The 23,948-nt window shown below is 38.8% G+C and overlaps 1 protein-coding gene across 1 annotated transcript in view; it reads left to right on the forward strand.

Moving 5' to 3' along the window:
- The window catches only part of LOC127849129 (uncharacterized), a 75,976-nt gene that overhangs the window by 3,422 nt on the left and 48,606 nt on the right, over positions 1-23,948 (forward strand). Inside the window, exons 3-5 of the mRNA XM_052381850.1 lie at positions 5,493-5,597; positions 10,740-10,844; positions 11,449-23,818. Coding sequence (XP_052237810.1) covers positions 5,493-5,597; positions 10,740-10,844; positions 11,449-23,818 — 12,580 coding nt within the window. The remainder of the gene's footprint in view (positions 1-5,492; positions 5,598-10,739; positions 10,845-11,448; positions 23,819-23,948) is intronic.

Genomic DNA, 23,948 nt, shown 5'->3' on the forward strand with positions numbered 1-23,948 from the left:
TACATTTCGAAAATGCTCATAACTTCTATGTCCCTTGAGATATAACCTTCATATTTGGTATGCATGTGTATATGGACAATGCCTTTCCATGGTAACACAATTTTACCCCTGTTACCTGGACCTTGAACATGGGGTCCGCGCTTAGGTTTCGAAAAATACTCATAACTTCTATGTCCCTTGAGATATAACCTTCATATTTGGTATGCATGTGGATATGGACAAGGCCTTTCAATACTATTAAAAATGTTGACCCCTGTGACCTTGACCTTGAAGTTAGGGTCTGCGTTTAGGTTTCGAAATCTGCGTTTTGGTTTCGAAAAATGCTCATAACTTCTATGTCCCTTGAGATATAACCTTCATATTTGGTATGCATGTTTATATGGACAAGGCCTTTCTTTACACTTAACAACTTTTACCCCTTGACCTTGAACTTAGGGTCCACGTTTAGGTTTCGAAATCTGCGTTTAGGTTTTGCAAAATGCTCATAACTTCTATCAAAGCGTTTTTAGGGGGCATATGTCATCCTATGGTGACAGCTCTTGTTTTCCAAATAAATGTGTAATGGTTATTTATTGAACTTTTGTTGTATTGATCATTAGAGTCCAAACTAGGTCATGATGTTAAATAAAAGTAAAAGCTTGTGAACACTTAAGTTTCCTTAACTCCTGGTTTTATTGAAACATTAGAATTAAAAGTCACATACATGTATACTGACAGATAAAATGAATCTTGATCAGAACATTTGTTGAATTTAAAAAAAATTCTTGAAACGGTGCAAAAGCCGCTCACATTAACTTTGGGTTTGAGGTGAGCAACATGGGGCGTTATCTCATGCGATATTTTCAGCAGTTATTCTTTTGCAGGATTTCCTTTCTAACAATCTTGCTGGGTAATGTTTAGCAATGAATGTTATTTTAAATATTAATATTTCCAGATTTTTAAGTCAATTGTTTTTGAGTTGCCAGTTCTGTTGAGTTCGGACCAGTTTCTCTGTGGTGAGTAATTGAAGTAGGACTTTGATAGAATTTTTCTTCGCTCATTTAAGTTACAGTCTTGATAACCATGCTATAATATACTGGTAGTGACAAAAATGAGGAACTGGGTATTCTATATAGCTGTTCTAATGCACTCTTAATCTTCTCCCATGTAAATTTAGTACAATTTTTATACACACCCCAAAATCCATTTTTGTGCTAATGCGCTTAACATGGTTTACATAGAAATCAGTTTACTTGGAGCTACCTGTTAGTTAATTGTGGACTGAATTGTTATATGTGCTTGCATCAGTATACATGTAGTTACTGGACCTATGAAGCTGAATTGTTGTTCATATTCATAAGAATGATGCCACTTGATGACTGCAATTTATTTTTAATCCCTGCTCAAGGTAAGTGTATACATCATGGTAAAAAGCTAGAGCCTTTAATATATGCCCTGTACATATCTGGGATTTTTATAACCTTGGCCTAAATTTTACCCACTTAAAAGGAAATTGAAAATGTCTATGTGCAAACAGCATAAAACCAGAACAGCCTGCGCGTAACTTGCAGTCTGTTCAGGTTTGATGCTGTTTGCTGCTCATCAGTATCTAAGGTTGGTGATGAAGCCTTTAAAACTTGAATCTAGTAAAAAAGGTCTTAAATGAAATTTAATTTTCTAAGGGACTACAAATGAGTGAAAATATGTATATGTATCTAAGTGGTAAAGGGTTAATGTTAACCTCATTCGGATGACTTGCAGCAGGCATGAGTCAGTCAATCATGCCTGGCCAAGGTCATGCTGCCAGGTAAACAGGTTGAGTCTCAATGTTCTCATACGGTAAAGATGTCCCTATGTCTATTGATGTTCTCTTTTTTATAAAACTGGGAAACAATTGAGCAGATATGCAGAAGGCAGTCTCACTAGCTAGAGGTCAAAGTAATACCAGGGCTCAGAATAAACAGGGTTTTCAGGGATATACACACGGGCTGAAAAAAAAAGGGAAACACACTGTTAAGATCCTAATTTTTGCAAATTTCTCGAGTTATTAAAATACTTTTGCAAAAATCTTTACTGCATAAAGGACAGTTTTTTCTTGCCAGTGTGTGCTGATATCTTAAGGTATAAGAATAAATCCTTGAATATGTCTGAAATTGGTGACAAAAGTTTGCGTTGCATGAAGCAAAATCGTGCAGTATACATTAAATAAACTAATTCTGATGTATTTGGCTTTGCCACAAGCAACTTAAAAATCTGTCTTTTATGAACAAGTTTAAATTCTAAAGAAAAATTGTTTAAAAGTTATTTGGAAAAAAAACATCACTTACAGGTGTGTTTACTTCCATTAGCGTTTAATTGGAAACCCACCAAAGTCTTGTGATCCTGCACCCTGAATTCTTTAATGTAAGTTCAATACTTTTTTGTGTCCAGCTCATATTCCTATACTCATAAAGGATTGTTTTTTCATAAAAAGGTCAAAATGTTAAAGTCATGGAAAACACTCTTAGAATTTTCTGTTATAAATATTTGCCATGATGTTATTTTCTAGATGGTGTATTTCTTATTCTTACCACCGTAGCACAACATTTTGATCTTAAGTTTTTGTGATCACTTTTTGTCCGCCCTTCTCTAAATGATGGTGAAATGTAATCATGACCAAATTGTCTCAAGAATGCAGGTTAGTTCTGTACGTCTGCCCAGGCCCTGGCTGCCTGGTTCATGTGCACACAGATGGGAAGTATTTATACATAAGTGTTGCGTTCTGAGAAAAATGTGCATAATGCATGTGCGTAAAGTGTCGTCCCATATTAGCCTGTGCAGTCAGCACAGGCAAATCAACGACGACACTTTACGTCTAAATTGGATTTTTGCTAAGAAGAAGAAATTTCATTTAAACAAAAAATGTCATAAAAGCGGAAAGTGTCGTCCCTGATTAGCCTGTGCGGACTGCACAGGCTAATCTGGGACAACACTCTATGCACGTGCATTAAGCCCAATTTTCTAAGAATGCAGCTCATAAGATGATAAGATCTACACTAATGTATGTTGATTGCCAGTTATTTCAATAGATTTTGAAATCCAGGAGTCAAATGAGTGTAATGACCTTGTGCTTGACATTTTCAGAAGTCAAATGCACTTTTCAGGGGTGGAAGTACTAAAAACTAGATATTTTATTTGTGGATATTATTTGATTTCTCTACAAATATAGCTTTAAATAAATGCTAGTATTATCTTGCTTGATTAAAAAACAATATTTTCTATGATAAAACATACATTTTATGTTAGTTTCATGGCAACCTTTGCATCAAAATGATGCATGGAAGATAATTTGGAAGAGTCAAAAGTGACAAAATTGCAAAATGCTTGAATCACAATGCAGTATTCTGCTTCAATTGAAATCCCTCATTGCAATGTTTGTTTTCAGTTTTCCTTCCTATGACAGGTACAGCACTTTTCAGGATAGTAGATTTGCTGTCTCCTGTCAACCAGCTTGAAAAACTGGATACAATGTACTGTGATAAGTTTATAAGTTCTGAAGATTGCTAAATGAAATTGTGATTTTCATGTTAACACGATTTTGAGGAATATGTACTGCAATTATTTTAAAAAGAGGTCTTAATTCTGGTTAATTTTACTAAAAGAAAATGGAAACTGAATCATGAATACTTCATTTATACAAGGTTGTAGGATGAGATCTGAAGACTTCATGTACAGTTTATTGGTATAATAAAGGGTGTGTGATTCTAAATCTCAAGACAAGAAAACTCTTGTATTTATTGAAATTATGTTACATCTTTTTTGCAAAGGTTTTATTTGTCATTCTTTCAGCTGTTTCATGACTAAACTAGCTCTACAAATAGTTCTTTAACATATGAGAAATGAAGATATTACATAAAGTCTTCGCTATTTTATCCACCTTGAGGTGGTTCCACAATCACAGGATTCCCTCTGGGCTTTAAAAAGTTACGCAACTGGGGCCACATTAAGGCAATGAAGATTGTTTTAGAATAGTACGAAAAAAATCAAGCAATTTACAGTACATTAAATAAATTTATTTAATAACTGCACATTTAAAAAGTTTAATTAATAGCAGCCTTTTAACAAGTCTAACATTTCGAAAAAATTTATGTTATGAAAATTTGCCAATTGTGGAAATTTGTCCCGATCATTTTATATTTGCAATGTTGATCAACAGTGGGAACCTTTAATCACCCTAGTTAGTTTATACGTGTTTGCTGAAATGGGTAAGAGTGAAGTAGTAATCACAGTACAAAACAACAACAGAACACTGCATATACATGTACATGTGAGATCACAACACTGGATGTACATGTGAGATCACAACTCTGGATGTACATGTACATGTGAGATCACAACACTGAATGTACATGTACATGTGAGATCACAACACTGAATGTACATGTACATGTGAGATCACAACTCTGCATATACATGTACATGTGAGATCACAACACTCGATGTACTCGACATGTGAGATTGCAACACTGGATGTACATGTGAGATCACAACACTGGATGTACATGTGAGATCACAACACTGGATGTACATGTGAGATCACAACACTGGATGTACATGTGAGATCACAACACTGGATGTACATGTAAGATCACAACACTGGATGTACATGTACATGTGAGATCACAACACTGCATATACATGTGCATGTGAGATCACAACACTGGATGTACATGTACATGTGAGATCATAACACTGGATGTACATGTGAGATCACAACACTGCATATACATGTACATGTGAGATCACAACACTGCATATACATGTACATGTGAGATCACAACACTGGATGTACATGTACATGTGAGATCACAACACTGGATGTACATGTACATGTGGGATCACAACACTGCATATACATGTACATGTGAGATTGCAACACTTCATAAACATGTGAATGTGGGATCACAACACTGCATATACATGTGCATGTGAGATCACAACACTGCATATACATGTGAGATATCAGTGATTTTTTTGCTAAAAATTACCACCGATTTTTGGCTGCTTCCCAATCGCAAAAATCAACGTTTTTTCACAAGAAGCTGACCAAAATTTCCCCCAAAAAGCCCAATTTCCAAAAAAGAAAGAAGTCTCTTATAACTTATGATTTCTTAACTCTAGATCTCAACTTTTTATTTAAACATCCTGCAAAATATATAACTTTAATTTAGTCCTTTTTGTTGATAAATAATTCCCAAATTTGCCACTTTTATCAATTAAAACAATCCCAATTTGACCAGACACCTTTTCCCAAAATGGCTAGAAAAAACCCTCAATATGCACTTAAGAACAATTTTAATTCTGTTACTTATAAACATTTTTATAATGGCATTTTATGCTTAATTTTTCCCAATTTCATGGTTTATCGTGCTATGTTTTCCAATTGCATGGTTTATCGCGCTTATTTTCCCAATTCAAATGGCACGGGCTGTAACAAATAAACACAAAAAAAAACCACTGGATATTGTTTTCAGATTTGGACACCCTCACAGCTACATCTCTAGGGATGAAGATTCCACCACGGGAATACTCTGGTCAGAGGAAGCAGTCAGTGGACACAGAGCCAGAACCATCAAAGGGTAGGGGACTTATTATTATAATTATAATTTATCTCAGCTCTGAGAAAACAGTGCAAAATGCGTGTACATAAAGTACTGCAGTCCACACAGGCTTATCTTGACAGTGTAGTGCTAACCTGGGAGAACACAAAGTACTGCAGTCCACACAGGCTTATCTTGGCAGTATAGTGCTAACCTGGGACAACTAAAGTACTGCAGTCCACACAGGCTTATCTTGACATTGAAGTGCTAACCTGGAACAACTAAAGTACTGCAGTCCACACAGGCTTATCTTGGCAGTGTAGTGCTAACCTGAGACAACTAAAGTACTGCAGTCAACACAGGCTTATCTTGGCAGTGTAGTGCTAACCTGGGACAACCACACAGGCTTATCTTGGCAGTGTAGTGCTAACCTGGGACAGTCCACACAGGCTTATCTTGGCAGTGTAGTGCTAACCTGGGACAACTAAAGTACTGCAGTCCACACAGGCTTATCTTGGCAGTGTAGTGCTAACCTGGGAAAGTCCACACAGGCTTATCTTGGCAGTGTAGTGCTAACCTGAGACAACTAAAGTACTGCAGTCCACACAGGCTTATCTTGGCAGTGTAGTGCTAACCTGAGACAGCTAAAGTACTGCAGTCCACACAGGCTTATCTTGGCAGTGTAGTGCTAACCTGGGACAACTAAAGTACTGCAGTCCACACAGGCTTATCTTGGCAGTGTAGTGCCAGGGGTTTTTTTTACTAAGAAAGTGACGCCGATATTCGGCGTCTTCCCCTACCAGAATTTTCCCCTCAAAATACAATTTCCCCACCAACAATATCATTTTTCACCAAAATATAATATTTTCTCTCAAAGAAATGTTTATTTTTCCTTTGGGCATTCGACAATTATCCAATTTGCACCATGTACAACGATCTTTCTCTCCAGACGAACACAAAAAATCTGGGAATCCCAGTTATTCTAAATATAGCTCTTAAATTACGTCATGTAAACTGGGCAAATAATCGTAATAATCATGTGATTATTTTACTGGATACCGGTCTTGCGCAAGAAAGGTGTTTCGTCAATAAATTACCGGAAACCAGTCGAATTTTCATCCGGGCTATGTGCAAGCCAAGATATAAACGTGAAAACAGAAAAAAAATGTCTCACAATTGGCGTTCTTACACAAACAAAATAAAACATTCGGACTCGGAAGATACTCAACGCATAAAGGCATTTTTTAAGAAAGAATCATCGAAAACCGTTATAACTCAGCAGGATTCTGAGGTAATCAACATCGAACATTGTGAAAGTGAAAGTAGACTATCGGCAGCTGCCGCTCCTTTCCCTTCCAATACTGTAGCAGATCAAGATCGTCAACCCATTCATCATGAAATTGAAATCACAAAATTGACATCGTCCCCAAGCCCCAGTACAGAAATATAGTTGAAAACATTTCTCATAATAAGATCTACACCTGCAACTTAATTAAGGACTTTGACTTTAATACGTGTTAAATGTGTTTAAGAACAAAAAGGACAGAGACAAGCCTCTTTTGATGAGTTATAGACATTGAAATGAACAGTTTTTATTTTTTCCCCTAATATGTCTCTTTCGCATTCTTTTTTCCCCTTTCACCCAGCGTCCAGCGTCTTCCCCTTTCTCTAAAAAAAACCCCTGAGTGCTAACCTGGGACAACTAAAGTACTGCAGTCCACACAGGCTTATCTTGGCAGTGTAGTGCTAACCTGGGACAACCACACAGGCTTATCTTGGCAGTGTAGTGCTAACCTGGGACAACTAAAGTACTGCAGTCCACACAGGCTTATCTTGGCAGTGTAGTGCTAACCTGAGACAACCACACAGGCTTATCTTGGCAGTGTAGTGCTAACCTTGGACAGCTAAAGTACTGCAGTCCACACAGGCTTATCTTGGCAGTGTAGTGCTAACCTGGGACAACCACACAGGCTTATCTTGGCAGTGTAGTGCTAACCTGGGACAACACAAAGTACTGCAGTCCACACAGGCTTATCTTGGCAGTGTAGTGCTAACCTGAGACAACTAAAGTACTGCAGTCCACACAGGCTTATCTTGGCAGTGTAGTGCTAGCCTGGGACAACACAAAGTACTGCAGTCCACACAGGCTTATCTTGGCAGTGTAGTGCTAACCTGAGACAACTAAAGTACTGCAGTCAACACAGGCTTATCTTGGCAGTGAAGTGCTAACCTGGGACAGTCCACACAGGCTTATCTTGGCAGTGTAGTGCTAACCTGAGACAACTAAAGTACTGCAGTCCACACAGGCTTATCTTGGCAGTGTAGTGCTAACCTGGGACAACACAAAGTACTGCAGTCCACACAGGCTTATCTTGGCAGTGTAGTGCTAACCTGGGACAGTCCACACAGGCTTATCTTGGCAATGTAGTGCTAACCTGAGACAACTAAAGTACTGCAGTCAACACAGGCTTATCTTGGCAGTGAAGTGCTTACCTGGGACAGTCCACACAGGCTTATATTGGCAGTGTAGTGCTAACCTGAGACAACTAAAGTACTGCAGTCCACACAGGCTTATCTTGGCAGTGTAGTGGTAACCTGGGACAACACAAAGTACTGCAGTCCACACAGGCTTATCTTGGCAGTGTAGTGCTAACCTGGGACAGTCCACACAGGCTTATCTTGGCAATGTAGTGCTAACCTGGGACAACATAAAGTACTGCAGTCCACACAGGCTTATCTTGGCAGTGTAGTGCTAACATGGGACAACTAAAGTACTGCAGTCCACACAGGCTTATCTTGGCAGTGTAGTGCTAACCTGGGACAACACAAAGTACTGCAGTCCACACAGGCTTATCTTGGCAGTGTAGTGCTAACCTGGGACAACACAAAGTACTGCAGTCCACACAGGCTTATCTTGCCAGTGTAGTGCTAACCTGAGACAACTTAAGTACTGCAGTCCACACAGGCTTATCTTGGCAGTGTAGTGCTAACCTGGGACAACTAAAGTACTGCAGTTCACACAGGCTTATCTTGGCAGTGTAGTGCTTACCTGGGACAACACAAAGTACTGCAGTCCACACTGGCTTATCTTGGCAGTGTAGTGCTAACATGGGACAGTCCACTCAGGCTTATCTTGGCAGTGTAGTGCAAACCTGGGAAACACTTTTTATGCCCTCAAGTAGGCAGGGCTTGCGCTGCCATTCGTCAAATTAGCCAATGTCTACATAAAAGCAAATTTGGCTCAAGAAAATTGTAATTTGCTTCCCCTTTTTATGCCCCGGATCGAATAATTGTTTTTGGCCTGTCTTTCTGTCTGTCTTTCATTGCATGTGTCTGTCTGTCCCAAAACTTTAACATTGGTCATAACTTTTGCAATATTGATGATAGCAACTTGATATTTGGCATGCATGTGTATCTCATAAAGCTGCACATTTTAAGTGGTGAAAGGCCAAGGTCAAGGTCATCCTTCAAGGTCAAAAGTAAAAAAAATATAAATCAAAGCGGCGCATTAGGGGGCATTGTATTTCTGACAAACATATCTCTTGTTCTTCATAAAACTGCTGAAATGAAAATAATTACTTGTTTTAAGATAATTTTGGCTCAATAAAATGTTCAGCTAGTGTGAGCCATGGGTAGGGTTGGCATATTGCTGTCAGATTGGTATGTGAGACTGCCTACATGACCTATAGATATAGACCTATAGATGAAGTGTGAAATTCGTTCCTTTCCATTGATTTTTGGCAAAGTAATTGGCCTTGGACTCAGAAACTTGCTCCATAATAACAGTTTTCTAGAAGTTTTAAACGCAACGCTTTCAGATATTGAGCTGATTTTTGGTATGCGAGTCTACGTACATGACTTACAGATGAAGTGTTATAATTTTTAGTACATTGGTTTATGGTGAAGTAGTGGGCTTTGGACTTTTTTCTACAAAATCTGTTTTCCAAAGGTTTTTCATGCTACACTCTAGTATTGAGAGCTGTATTTTGATATTTGAGTCTACCTACAGATGAAGTGTGAAATACATTCCGGTTCATTGATTTTGGGCAAAGTTATGGGCCGTGGACTTAGAAATTTTCTCTATCATAACTGTTTTCCTGAGAGTTTTTTACGCACCACTTGCAGATATTGAGCTGATTTTTAGCTCGGCTGTTTTCGGAGCAACCCAGAGGTACTGTCATAGCCGGCTCGCCGTCCCGCGTCTGCCATCCACCGTGCTAAAACCTTAACATTGGCTCTAAAATCAAAGTGCTTCCACCTAAAACTTTGAAACTTCATATGTAGATGCACCTTGATGAGTTCTACACGCCACACCCATTTTTGGGTCACTCGGTCAAAGGTCAAGGTCACTGACCTAAGAAAACTAATCTGACAAGCTTTCATTTATTAAAAATTGCACCCGTAGCCGAGCATTGGCACCCATTATGCGGTGCTCTTGTTTGTACGTTAGTCTACCTATATGACCTTTAGATAAAGTGTGAAATTTGATCCAGTTTGTTGATTTTTGGCATAGTTATGGGCCTTGGATGTAGAAATTATCTTCATAAGAACCTTTTCTGGAGATTTTTTATGCAACGCTTACAAAAATTGAGCGCATTTTTTGGTATTTGAGTCTACCTACATGACTTGCATATGAAGTTTAAATTTTGTTCCGTTCCCTTGTTTTTTGGAGAAGTTACGGGCCTTGAATTAAACATTTTTCTCTAAAAAAGCTGCTCTGCAGCTTCAAATCATAGTAGGCTGCATCGTATTTCACAAACACAGGTCTTTTTGCACATTCATAACCCCCGTTTTCCCGGAGCTTGGCTAAATGTTCTAAAAAAAAATTTTGGTCTTAAATGACTTATGTTACGTATGAACAGGCTAAGTTGCAAACCTTTTGAGCTAAGCAAAAAAAAATTTGATTGCAGAAGAAAGAAGTGTGAAAACAACAAGAAAACAAGAACGTACTTTGTAAATATCATTTACGCTTTTGTTGATGTGTAACACTGAATGGATGACTGATATAAACTAAAGAACTGTCTTTCATCTTTTTGTGCTCTTGTTTCATTTTGTCATAACAGATTGTTTAATTTTGTCATGTCAGAAATAAGCAATTGGGAATAATGATGCAATATTTTTTTCCAGCTATTTATGCCTACATTATTTATGTGGAACATATACATATGACCATTGTTTCAGATTTGGAAACCCTTACAGCTACATCTCTGGGCATGAAGATCCCACCTCCGGAGTACTCTGGTCGAAGACAACAGTCAATCGACACTGAGACAGAACTTTCTGAGGGTATAGTACACAGTGTTCTCCATAAACATTTTAGTAACCAGTTAGATTTTCAAAGAAGCCAAGGACAAAGCACTAAAATGGGGGTTTTTATGTGCTGTTTCAAACAAATATTTTGGGGAAAAGTAGACAGCGCCTAGATTGTTTGTTACTGGTGAAATCACAGGCCGTGCTTCCGGAGAACACTGGTATAGTACATAGTGTTAAATGTGTTTCAAATATTTAGTTTAATGGACACTAACTGATTGTTAAAACACCAACTGTTTTCAGTCAATAACCATAATTATATTTATATCCTTTCAATGTTGCGCATGTTCTCCAGTATAATAGTTTTTGCTTTGTTGTAAGCTAAAATTCAGTCATAAATTATTTTTGTAGACAGATTTGATAATATATGACCAAAAACCTTTGTAATAGTTGTCTTCTGGAAGATAACCATAAATAAATCAGGAAATAATCTTTATTATTGCTATTATTATTTTTGAGCTTCTAAAAACACCTTTTTTATCATTTGTTAATTTTTTATATGTCAAGTATTATAAGTCAACATCTCTCTCACTTGGGACAGTTTTTTGTGTGTAATATCTGAATTGTCTATTATTTATAGAGACAAGAAAGAAGAAGGGTGCAGAAGACTTAATTTCAGAGTTAGTGTATTCAACCCGCAAGGCCACAGCAAAAGTTGAAAAGAAATCTCGATTCACAGAAGCAACAGAAACAAAAAACAAGTTTCTCTCTGGAGATAGTGGTGAACATGATGTAGAAAGTGCTATAACTCCTAATGAAGAAGTGCGTGAAGTTAAATCTGGACCTAAAGAAAGAAAGACCAGAATCACTGGGCCAATAGACGATGATCAATCTAAAGACAGAAATAGTAGAATAACTGGACCAATAGAGTTGGACGATGATCGGTCTAGAGACAGAAAAAGTAGAATTACTGGACCAATTGAGTTAGACGATGATAGGTCTAGAGAAAGAAAAAGCAGAATTACTGGACCAATAGAATTGGACGATGATCCATCAGAGGGGTTTGGACCAAGAGGCAGAGGACGGATCCCAGGCTTACTTGAACTGGAGGAACATGGTCCAAAAGGTCGCGGAAGAGGAGGACGACCCCCACCAGATTTTGATGACTCTGGATTTTCTGAGGGTTTTGGGCCTGGTGGTCCTGGAAATAGAGGCAGAGGAATGGGACCTTGGAGAGGAAGGGGAGGGCCGAGGGGTCGAGGGGACTTCCACGGTGAAGGAGCAGACAGAGGCTGGGGAGGTCGTGGTGGTGGTGGTAGGGGGAGACCAAGATTTGGTAAATACAGGTATCCTGATGATTTTGACGATGAAGACTTTGATGATGACAGTTATGGTGGACCCGATGACTTTGACCATGAACCTATGCCTGGCCCAACACATGGGAGAGGTGGAAGAGGTGGTTTTCATGGCGATGACGGCGATTGGGGACCACCACATAGGGAGGACTTTCATGGAGGGCCTCATAGAGGGCCATTTGGTCATGGACCTGGAGGTGGGGGGCCGCCAGGACAGTTTGGACCTGGTCAAGGCTGGAATGATGGACCCCCTAGAGGTAATTTTGGGCCACCTGATGGAGGCAATCAAGGGCCACCACCGGGCCTTTTGGGGTATGCCCCAAATCAGCAGGGCGGATTTGGTGGTCCTGGTCCAGGGCCTATGGGCCCAGGGCCTATGGGTCCACAACAGATGGGTCCACAACAGATGGGATTTGGCCCACAGATGGGTGGCGGACCAGGGATGCCAGGACCTGTAGGGCCAGGACATGGTTTTGGGCCAACTGGACCTCCTGGATTCCCACCTCAAGGCCCTCCAACATCAGGGTATCAGCAACAAGGCCCACCTGGAATGGGCCCGCCAGGGATGTTTCAGCCACCTGGGAACTTCAATCCAATGCCACCACAAGGGCCACCACCAACTTTCTCTGGAGAAATGTTTAACCCTAATCAAGCTCCAATCCCACCATCATTCCCGAGCATACCACCACCACCTATTCCTCAGATACCCACTGCACAACAGCATAGTGCTGACATTTTGATTGCTCAAGGAATGAACCCAGACCTGGCAAAAATTCTTGGACAAAACACCAGCAGCTATCAGCAAAATAGACCAGCTTCTGAATCTGGCACTCCAAAGTCTAAAAAGAAGAAGAAGAAAGGAAAAAGTCAGGCTTCTGATGATGTAAATGAAAGCTTTTCATTGTTGCCGATGTCAATTCCACTGCCAGATGTTCCTTTGCCCCCAGAGCCTAAAAAGAAAAAGAAAAAGCATAAAAAAGACAAAGACCTTGAAAATGTTATGTTCCCACCACTTCCTGCAGTTGAAGACCTGAAAGTGGAAGGTCCTGCTCCAAAGCCAGCCTCTCCGCAGACTTCAGATGATGCTCTTTCAACAGGTTACAATAATACATCTGTGGCAGTGCAACAGCCGATTGGTGAAATTTCACAGCAACCAGTGTCCTATAACCAAGGCACAGGTATCGCTAATCAACCTTTCACTGAATATCAAGCTCTGGCTACCAATCAGCAGTCAGTAGTAATTGATTTGCAACAGCAACAAGCAGGTATTCCTATGCAAGCTCTGATGTCAGGATCAGTTCCTCAAGGTGTTCAGGCCCCTCAAGCACATGTCAGGAGGTCAAGGTTTGATCCTAACTGGGTACCACCAACATCAGCTTCAACTCAAGTAGGATTCCCAGCACCACCCACTCTCACCCAGCCTTTTGCAAATGAGCCAAACTCAGTTGATATTGCCCAGCAGTCAGTTCCTAATGAAGAGATTTTAGTTGATAACCAAGGGCCTGGCATTGGTGAGATTGACACTTTAAAAGCACCTATGGAATACCAGTCATCAGGGGAAAATTCAGATAAAGCTGTGGTTGGTGAAAATTCAGACAGAATACTATCAAGAGAGGATAGTGCTTTTGACCTGACTCCAAAAGAACCTGTTACTGCTGCGCAGTTGTTGGAAAAGTTTAAGCAAAAGAAACAAATTAAGGGCGATTCAAGAACTGAGTTGACAAAATTTCCTGTGGCTCTTCCACAACCAATCATTACGAAACCAGTTGTTCAGGAAGATGATAAAAGTAATCAACAAAGTCAAGTGTCAAATAAGAATTTATTTGCTAATTTGACCATAAGAAAGCTTAAGCAAATTGAAGCGGAGCAAGAGGAGGAAGAAAAGCAAGCACTTACAACTCTTCCAGCTGATCCAGTACTAACTTCCACACCATCCGAACCAACTGAAAATGTGTCTGAAAAATTTAAAGAGACAAGCAAACCAAAAGAGCTTGAAATTAGAAAAAGGTCTGAATCAAGATCCAAAGAAAGTAAAATAAGGAAAAGGTCTGAATCAAAATCCAAAGAAAGTAGACGGAAATCTAGGTCTGCTTCAAAAGACCGAAAGCCAAGACATGTTAAAAGTATTTCTAGAGATCGCAGCAGGTCTAGGGAAAGAAAAAGAAGAGATAGAAGAAGTAGATCCAGAGGAAAACGTAGCAGATCTAGAGACAGAAGTAGATCATATACCAGACGAAGGCGTAGTCGATCCAGAGAAAGAAGTAAATCCTTTGGAAGGTCTAGAGGTCGATTTGGCAGATCAAGGGACAGAAGTAAATCATTTGAAAGGTCAAGAGGAAGACGCAGCAGATCAAGAAACAGAAGTAAGTCGTTTGAGAGGTCTAAACGATCAGTCTCAGCAGACAGAAAAAAGTCAATATCCCCAAAGAGAAGAGATAAGGAAAATTCTAAAAAGAATGACAGAACAAATGAGACTGATGTGAAGGTTAGGGCAAGTGGTTCTAGAGAAAGAAGTAGAATTAAAGAAAAAAGTCAAGAACGTAGAAGTAAGGACCGTGACAGGCAAAGGGATAAAAGCTTAGACAGAAGGTCAGAAAGTAAACAGCCTGACAAGAAGTTAACCAAAGAGCGTGAAAGTACTGCTAAGAGGGATAAGTCAGCAAGGAAAAGCCTTGAAAAAAAGGAAGGAAGTGAGAAACGGGAGAAGAGGCAAAAGAAAGAAAGTAGCTCAAATGATAGCTCTTCAAGTGATTCTTCTGATGACGATAGAAAACAAGGTAGAAATGTAAAAGAAAAGGTAAATATTGAAAGTGTAGAAACAAGCAGTGGCATAGGAAATGAAGCTGCAAAGAAAACAAGTTCACAGAAAGCAGATTCAGCCAAAGAACAGGCAAAGGAAAATGGAACAGAACTGAGGTCTGCTGAAACCAAAGAAGAAATGGAAGTTGAGGGACCAGCTCTTCCCCAGAATTTATCAAAACATGAAGATGATATGAAAGAGGAGGGTGAAGTTAGTGATGTCAGTCCTCAAGAAACAGAAAAAGAAATATTTCCCATTGAAAAAACTGACACTACTCAAAAGGCTAGAGACAATAGTGAGGAAAGTGAACAAGAGGAAAGAGAACTAAGAAAGTATTCGAAGAAACATCAAAAGAGAAGTGAGAAAAGAGACAAAACAAGAAATGAAGAAAACATCGAATCAGATTCAGATGATGATACCAAAAGAAAGATTAAACTGTTGAAGAAAAATGTAACTGAAGATGATAGTAGACAAACCCGAAAAGAGAAAGATTCTGAAAAGGCAAATAGAACAGAGAGAACAACCAAAAATTATGCAACAGATAGCAAACCTCTGCAGAGAAAAAGCACTGGAAAGATTGATTCAGATAATGAAAATAGAAGAAAACCCATGCGATCACCATCATATGAAGAAGATAGTGATGCTAACACAAGAAGCAGAAACATACCCAAGAGCAGGGATCGAAGACAGGATAGGGAAAGTATTGAAGTAGATGCTATTAAGGCTGCTAAATCAAAATGGGACAGTGGGAGCGAGAGTGGTGACAACTACATGAAAGATCACAATGAAGAATTGCCTATTCCAAAGTCAGCAGAATTAAAAAGAGTGGAAAAGCCAAGCACAAGTAGAATAGAAAAGATCGATATTGACATCAGTAAGATTAATCAGATGAAATTATTAGATAAGATATTGAAAAAACAAAAGCAGAAACTTGAAAGTGAAGAAAGTTCTGATGAAAGTTCAGATGATGACTTGCAACCATTTAAAAAAAAGAAGGACTCAGGTAAATCAAAGAAAAAGAATAAGAAAGATAAAAAGAAGAAAATGAAGAGTGATTCTGAAAGTGAAGAGGAGAAGCCCAAGAAAAAGAAGAAAACAAAGAAAAAAAAAAAATCACGAGTAGAAGAAAGTGACGATGATGTTGATATTACGTCAAAGAAGAAGAAGAAATCGAAGCATGCAACATCAGACGAATCAGAAGATTCAGAATATGAAAAAAGAAGACATAAGAAAACCGATATAAAGGAAAAAGGGTCGAAGAAAAAGCCCCGTAATGAGCAATACAGTGATGAATCTGAGCCCGAAACCAATAAGAGGAAAGAGAAAGAAAGAGCTAAAGAAAGAAATAAGCAGCCTATCAGTCTCGAGGAAACTATTCCAAGAAAGAAGAAAATGAAGACTTATGAAAATGCATCAGATGATGATGATATCAGACTGAGAAAAATTCGTCAAAAGCACCAGTCTGACAGTGATGACAATGTGGAACATACTGAGAGAAGAAGATTGAAAAAAGACACATCAAAGAAGCAAGGTAAAGATGATAAAGTGAAGGCCTTTAAAGAAAGCTCGGAAAGTGAAAGTGATGATATGGCTAAAATGAAATTGAAAAGACATAATAAAAAAGAGAGAGATAATGAAAGCAGTGAAACAGAAATGCATGTCAAGAAGCATGGTTCTGAAGGAAAAATTAAAAGTGCGGAAACAAAGAAGAGCAAGAGCATGAAAACTAGAAGTTCCAATAGATCAGAGGAGAGTGATGAAGAAACACATGAAAGTAAAATAAGAAGCACTGATAAAAGACAACGTCAAAGGCTCAAAAAGACTTCTAGAAAAGAAGAATCCTTTGAAGCTTCAAGTGATGAAGATGATATAAAAGCAATAAAAAGTAAAAAGAAAACAATTGACGTGGATGATAATGAACAAGAACCTGTAAGGAAGGCTAGGAAAGGGCACATTGATTCTGATGAGGACATAATTGAAAGGTCTGCTAGAAAAAAATCATATGAAAGAACTGTAAAGGTCTCAAAGGAAAGATCACTGGGAAGTAAAAGGAGCATAAGTAGGGAGGATGACAAATACTTGCAGACTTCAATAACAGAAAAGAAACCAAAACGTAATCATAGTGATGGCTCTAAAAGCAAAAGTAGAAGTCCGTCAAGAAATAAAATTCAAAAATTGGAAAAAGTAAAACAAAGAAGCGATTCTCATAGTGCATCAGACATAAACATAAAAAGTAGACGAGGACAAATGTCTGATGATTCCAGCGAAGAGGAGAAATCGACTAAGAAGAAATTAAGTAAAGTAAAGAAAACTAGCAGTAGAGATAGCAAGTCTGGAGAAGAAGAAATAATTTATAAGAAAAAACAAGAGGAGAAAGAAGCAATTGACACAACATTAGATAGAAATACAAGAGCAAAAAGGCACAAACATGAAGAATCTGATGACGATTATAGAACTAGAAAGAAACGAATAGACACAGAACAAAGTCCAAAACATTACAGCTCTAGTTCTAGTGCTGATTCTTCTAGTGATGGCTCCTCATCCAATGAATCAGACAGTGAATTTGAAACCAAACAATCTAAATATGCGACCGGTCAAAAAAACGTGCAAGCTGGGACAAGTCTCAAGATGAGGCTTGTCCCAGGTACTCCAATGGAAAAAAACGTAGACATTGATATTGATGAAAAGAAGATGGAAATACAAGAGAACACTACAACAACTACAACAAAGTCAGCTCAAACCAGCCAAACTGAAAAGCAAATTACAAACACTGAAGGCAAAGGTGACGCTTATACAGATTCCAAGGCAAAAAAGAATTTTAAGTCAGCACAAGAAATGGAAAGTTCAATTAGAAGTGAAGATTTATTGGCACCAGATGTATTGTGTAGTGAGGAAACCAAAGATCTTAAAGAAAACAAAAATATTGACCCGTTGGCTAATCGTCAGGACACAAATCTTGAAAATTCACAAAAAAAGAGCAAAAAAGAGGAGAATTTGTCTGAATTGTATGATCCATTTGAAGGCATGAGCAGTGATTCAGATATTGATAATAATTTAGTTTTGCCAACTGCAAAAACAATAACTGCAGGTGCTTCCGTAAAAGAACCAGTTATCAACACTGCACAACAGGGAACACCTAGTATGAATGCCAGTTATAAATTCACTGCTCCACACATGATTCCACAACTTGAAGTGGACACGTTTCAACAGAAAGCTAATCTGCCTACTTCTATTTATCCAACAATATTGCCTGTACCACCAGCGGTATCCTCATCAATTACAGGCATTTCAAACACACAATTAGGTGTGCCAGACAAGCAGTTAGACATAAATTTAAAAGATATTAAAGAAGACAGGTCCGTTATTAAACAGGTTATTGTGAAGACAATTATTCCTGGAAGGAAAAGACAGGAAATAAATGTAAAGAAGTCCAGATGGGACACTGGCAAAGCTCCCCCAGAAGGTGAACTGTATGATCCTTTTGCAATTGATTCAGACTCTGAAGAGGATCTAATAGAACCAAATGCAAATAACCAAAAAAGTCTGCATCAAGAACGATTGATAAGTGTACCAGAAAGTGTTAATAACGTAAAAGCTGATGAACGTAAAAGAGAGGTTAATAAACCAGCAGAAAAAAAGTCAGAAACATCTGTTCAGCAGATGGCTCCACTTTCTGTTCCTAAAATTGCTGGTTCTCAAGTAAGCCAGTCTGGTGAAGAAGAAAAAAGTTTGACGAATCTGGATTCAAAATCAACACCAGAGTCTCAAAACAAAATAACTATGAAATTAGCAGTTGGAAGGAAGGTAATTGGAAAGTCTGCAATCACAGCTGATGATGTTGATGATGCAGATACTATTAGTAGTGTTTCCAATTTACCTAAGTTAAAACTACCTAAACCGTCTGAAGACTTGAGTGTGCTTATGAGTATAGCAGGACCAGCTATTGTTCCTGTAGGAAAACCAAAAGACAAACGTTTAACACTTTCATCTACCAGAAGAAGTAGTTCAAGTGAAAGAAACATGTCACCCAAGAAAGACAAATCTCGGGACAGGAAATCAAAATCGCCAGAAAAACGTAAATCCAGGAGTAGATCTGGAGATAAAAAGATTCACAGTTCATTAACGGATAATTCTAGCTCATCAAGTGACAGTGAGGAAAATAAATCGGGTAGGAAAGGCAGGAGAAGTAGATCCAAGGATAAAAGGAATAGGTCAAGGGATAGAAGAAGTAGGTCAAAAGGTAGAAGTAGTTCAGAGGATAGAAGTCGGTCAAAGGGTCAAAGAAGTGGGTCAAAAAGTAGAAGAAGCAAATCACGTGAAAGGAGAAGAAAAGGGTCAAGGGAAAGAAGAAGTAGATCAAAAGACAGAAGAAGAAGTAGATCTAAGGAACGAAAAAAAAGTAGATCTAAGGAAAGAAAAAGAAGTAGATCAAGGGAAAGAAAAAGAAGTAGATCAAGGGAAAGAAAAAGAAATAGATCAAAGGAAAGGAAAAAAAGTAAATCAAAAGAAAGAAAAAGGAGTAGATCGAAGGAGAGGAAAAGAAGTAGGTCAAATGATAACAATAAATATAAGTCTGATGAAGGGTCTAAATCAAAGGAAAATACACAAAGTAAATCTAATGACAAGACTGGTGACAAAGCAGACAGAAGTGTTGATACTGATTTAAATGAAAAGAACCATCTTATGACATTTGAAACTATAAAAACTGATGAAAAAAGAGAAATATCCAAAGACCGTGACCTGCCAATACCAAAAACTTGGGAACAAGAAAAAACTGATGAAGAACTGAGTGGCAATGCGAAACAACTGCAAGGTAACAGTGAAGTAGATTGTTCAAGTGAACCTCAAAAAGAAAATGTTAAATCAAAAGAAAGTAGCCCTGAAGATTCAAATTGGAATAGAGAAAATGCGCGTCCTAGAAGCATTTCTCCCACAGAACATCCATCCATATATAGGCAAGAGTTGAGAAGATCTCCAGAGAGAGAACGGAGTGAAAGTTCGGGAAGAAGTCATGCTAAAGAAAACAAAAGGTCTATTTGTTCAAGCAGCAAAAGTAGTTCCTCTTCATCAGAATCTGATACTGAAAAAGATTCTATTCAGCTAGAGAGAGATTTACACATAGAGAACAAATGTACTTCCTCAAATATGAATACATTGGTTATCAAAAGTAAGGAAGATGACATTAAAAGTAAGACAGAAGTGCATACAACTTTTAATGAAAGCATTCAGGTATTGAAAACAACAAGTTACAAGAATAATAGTATCAATAGCACTAAATCTTTTGATGACCCCAATGCTCAAAATGGAATCCCTTCAAATGTGGAAAATCTAATAATACCTTTGCCCCAGTCTAATAGTGGCCTGTCTTTTGAACCAGCTGCAATGAAGGTAGTTATAAAGGATGATAAAGGTGGACTTCTGAAGAATAATGTAGAATCTGATTCAAGAGATAAGACTTACAACAAAACAACAGATTCGAATGAACATGGTACAAAAACACTTGTTAACATTAAATCAGTGAGAGAAGATGATGACACTGATGTAAATCAAAGTGAAGATTCAAGTCCGAAGAAGATTTATGATGTTTTAATAGTTCCTAAAAAATTGACCCGACGTCAGGCTGCAGAAGCCAAAATTGTTTTGCCACCAGTAATGAGCAAAAGCATGCCAGTTAGAGGTAAACGTAGCAGGGAAGCAAGTAACTTAGGTCTTGCCGAATTTGCAGTTGATAAAGCAGAAAGTGATGAAGAGATTTATGATGTAGGAAAAAAAAGACATAGAAAGCAGGATAATGAAAGTAGTTGCTTTGATGGGAAAGAACCTGTTTATGAAAGTATTTCTATAGTAAGAAAGGATAATGAAGAAGAATTTGATGTTGTTCCAACGGAAAAGGTGCAGGATATCTTGGTGCGACCTATCAATATTGATGAAAATAAGAATACCTTGCCACTTATCTATGCCGACCCTGAAGGTAAAGATGTACAAACTAATCCTGTATCTGGATCAAATGAGATTGGAGTTGTTGATATGGACCTAGAAAACTCCAACTCCCCACCAAACATTGAAATCATTCAATCATCAAGTTTTGAAAATGTTCTGTCAGAACAAAAATTGTCTGAGACTGTTAATAAAGGGATCCAAATCCAGAATACTCAGTCAAATGTCAGTGAGGCTAATGATGAGAAGAAGAGTTTCTCACTGAAGTTGACTTCACAAGTTTTGAAGAAATCTCAGAAACTTGAAGACATTTTTGACACAGACTCTGACAAGAAACCGATCAAACCGTTGCAGAAAATTAAACCTCTTCCATTTACTCCTCCAGGGTTTCCAAAACCAGCCAAGATTGTAGTAACTACTGCCATTGCAACATCATTTAAACCTCTGAACACTGAAGCAAGTGAAATTGTTTCTGAACAGTCAACGTTGGTTGAAAACATAGGTTCAACCAGCAACTTGGAAACTCACTCCAGTGATAATGCTTTATCTCTTTCACTTACTAGTGAAAACGCTGATACAAATGCTAGTTTCCCAAATCCTGTGAGGGAGGTTGAACCTCCAAACATTAAAGTTGTGCTGTCTGATGTATCAAAGCTATCACAGATTAGTCCTGAACAAATTGGAAAAGCAATACAAGTTATTGGCCAAGAAAACCTCAGAAGAATAGAAGTGTTGAAAAGGGAAAGTGCCAGGGTAACTCAAGGAAGAAATATTGAAGTATTAAGCAAAACAAGAGGAACTTTCACCACAGACAGCACTTCTGGGCAAGAGTTTAGTCAGATGCATCCATCGAATAGCTATCAAGCAATTGGTGAAGAGGAGGAGTTGCAAAGATTGGAAAATGAGAAAGAACAACTTCTTTCAATGCTGCAGGAAGGAGAGAATTCTGAAACAGGAGTGCAGCTGTCTGTTGTAGACAGATACGATGCTGGTGAGAAAGGTGATCGATCTAAGACATACAGGGAGAACGATGATTTTCAAAGATATGGTGATCGTGAAAAGGACTCAAAGGGCAAAAATAAAACTGATCAGGCAAGAAGAAGTAGCACCTCATACAGAAATAGGCAAGATGATCTTGAGGACGGTCATGAAAGATATGATAGAAGAAGTTCAAGGGGTGACAAAAAAGAAAGTAAGGAAGATAAAGGTCGAGACGGGGATGAATACAGTGGGAAAATGTCAAATCGAGATAGAAGTAGAGACAGGGAAAACAGTAGGGACAAACAAAAACGGAGAACAAGCAGGGATGAAGATAGGTACGACAATCGTTCGAGGCGAAGGCATTCCAGAAGTAGAAGTTGGTCTAGAGATAGAAGTCGCAGAAGCAGGTCCAGAACTAAAAGAAGTAGGAGCAGAAACAAAAGTAGAGAAAGAAGAAGTCGAAGTTTGGACAGGCGTAGAGATAGGAGAAGTAGAAGTTTGGAAAGGCGCAGGAGGAGTAGAAGCAGGGAGAGGATAAGGAGAAGTCGGTCTAAAGATAGAAGGAGTCATTCAAGAGATCACAGAAGTCGAAGTCGTGAAAGAAATAGAAGAAGAAGGACTCGCTCTAAATCTAGATCCAAAGAGAGAAAACCTAAAGATAAAGGTGACAGAAATAAAGAGAAGGAAGACAAATCAAAGCAGTCAGCTTTAGAAAAATTTGAAAAGGAGCTTGCAGAGAAGAAAAAGATATTGCTCCAACCAGTAGTACCCACAGCTCAGCAAACTGTACAGGTTGATCAGACACAAATTTTGACATATGACCAGCAACAGTATTTGGCCATGCAAGGACACTTTGGATCAATTGATCCAAATACAGGCCAGTATCTTCCACAGCCTTACCCTAATCAACCTCAACAGTCATTGCCTATGCCGCCTTTTCAGCAGATGCCAGGAATGCCAGAACAACAGTTTCCACCAGGCTTCCATGGCATGATGCAGCCGATGATACCTCCACAGCACATGCAACATGGTGGTCAGTTCTTTCCTGAACCATTACTGGTCCCACAGTACTACCCAGATGGTTCAATGCCTGTTCCTTCTTTTGATCAGCATCCAATTGAGTGTGCACCATTTTCTGGGCATGGCGGACAGCCATTCCAACCTGACATGTTTACAAATAATTCTGGTATGGAGGGTAACTTTATGCCACAAGAGCATCATGGTGGTTATGATAATGGCTATATGGGTCAAGGAAATAAGGGTAATGAGTCAAATGCATTCATGGAAGGACAATTTAGATGGCCGCCTGGAAATCAAAGAAAAGTGCGTAGACGTACAAATGAGCAGTATGTTGAAGCAAGAAGGGAAGAACCCTTGGACGTACACCCACTGGAGAAAATGAAGAGAGGAATAGGAGGACCTGGTATGCCTGGGTTTCCTATTGTAAAAATGCCTGTCCATAGCTTTGAGAGACAGGACAGCAGTGGCAGTAGCAAACAATCTTCACCAGTGGTACGTACGCCTCCAATAGTACCATTAATGGACATCAAGGTAGAACCACCTTACTTGGGTTATCAAAAAGCAGAAATTCCTGTGGAAGATCAAAGTTCAAAGCTGCTTAAAGCAGAGATACTTGAAAAGTTTGAAGAACCACTGGAAGATAGTTCGCAAGATGAGTCCCAAACGAGGACACCACCGCAGCCATCTGAGGATTTATCAGAGTCGGACTCTGGCGTTGGAAAGGCCATGAAGGTCAAGTCTCGTTGGCGCCGTGCAAGTGAGGCTGAGACCCCTCCTCCACCACCTCCACCCCCCTGCAGGAGGAAATACTTTGGTCCAGGCGGCACGGTCTCTGAGAAACTGGAGTCTGATCGTACAGAGGAAGATATTCCGCTTCTGTTTGACCTGATAGCTGAGAACGAATACCTGGCTGAGAGGTAATAATCTTGTACTTGTGTCTTTGTACGATTCATGTATCGCCATCCAGTGTTTCTAGAAGGTATCTTATATACCATGTTGGGTGGGACCTCGTAATCCTTGCAGGTTAATTAATTATTTATTATATTT

The sequence above is a fragment of the Dreissena polymorpha genome, chromosome 10 (assembly GCF_020536995.1).
Source record: "Dreissena polymorpha isolate Duluth1 chromosome 10, UMN_Dpol_1.0, whole genome shotgun sequence".
Taxonomy (NCBI): Eukaryota; Metazoa; Mollusca; class Bivalvia; order Myida; family Dreissenidae; genus Dreissena; species Dreissena polymorpha.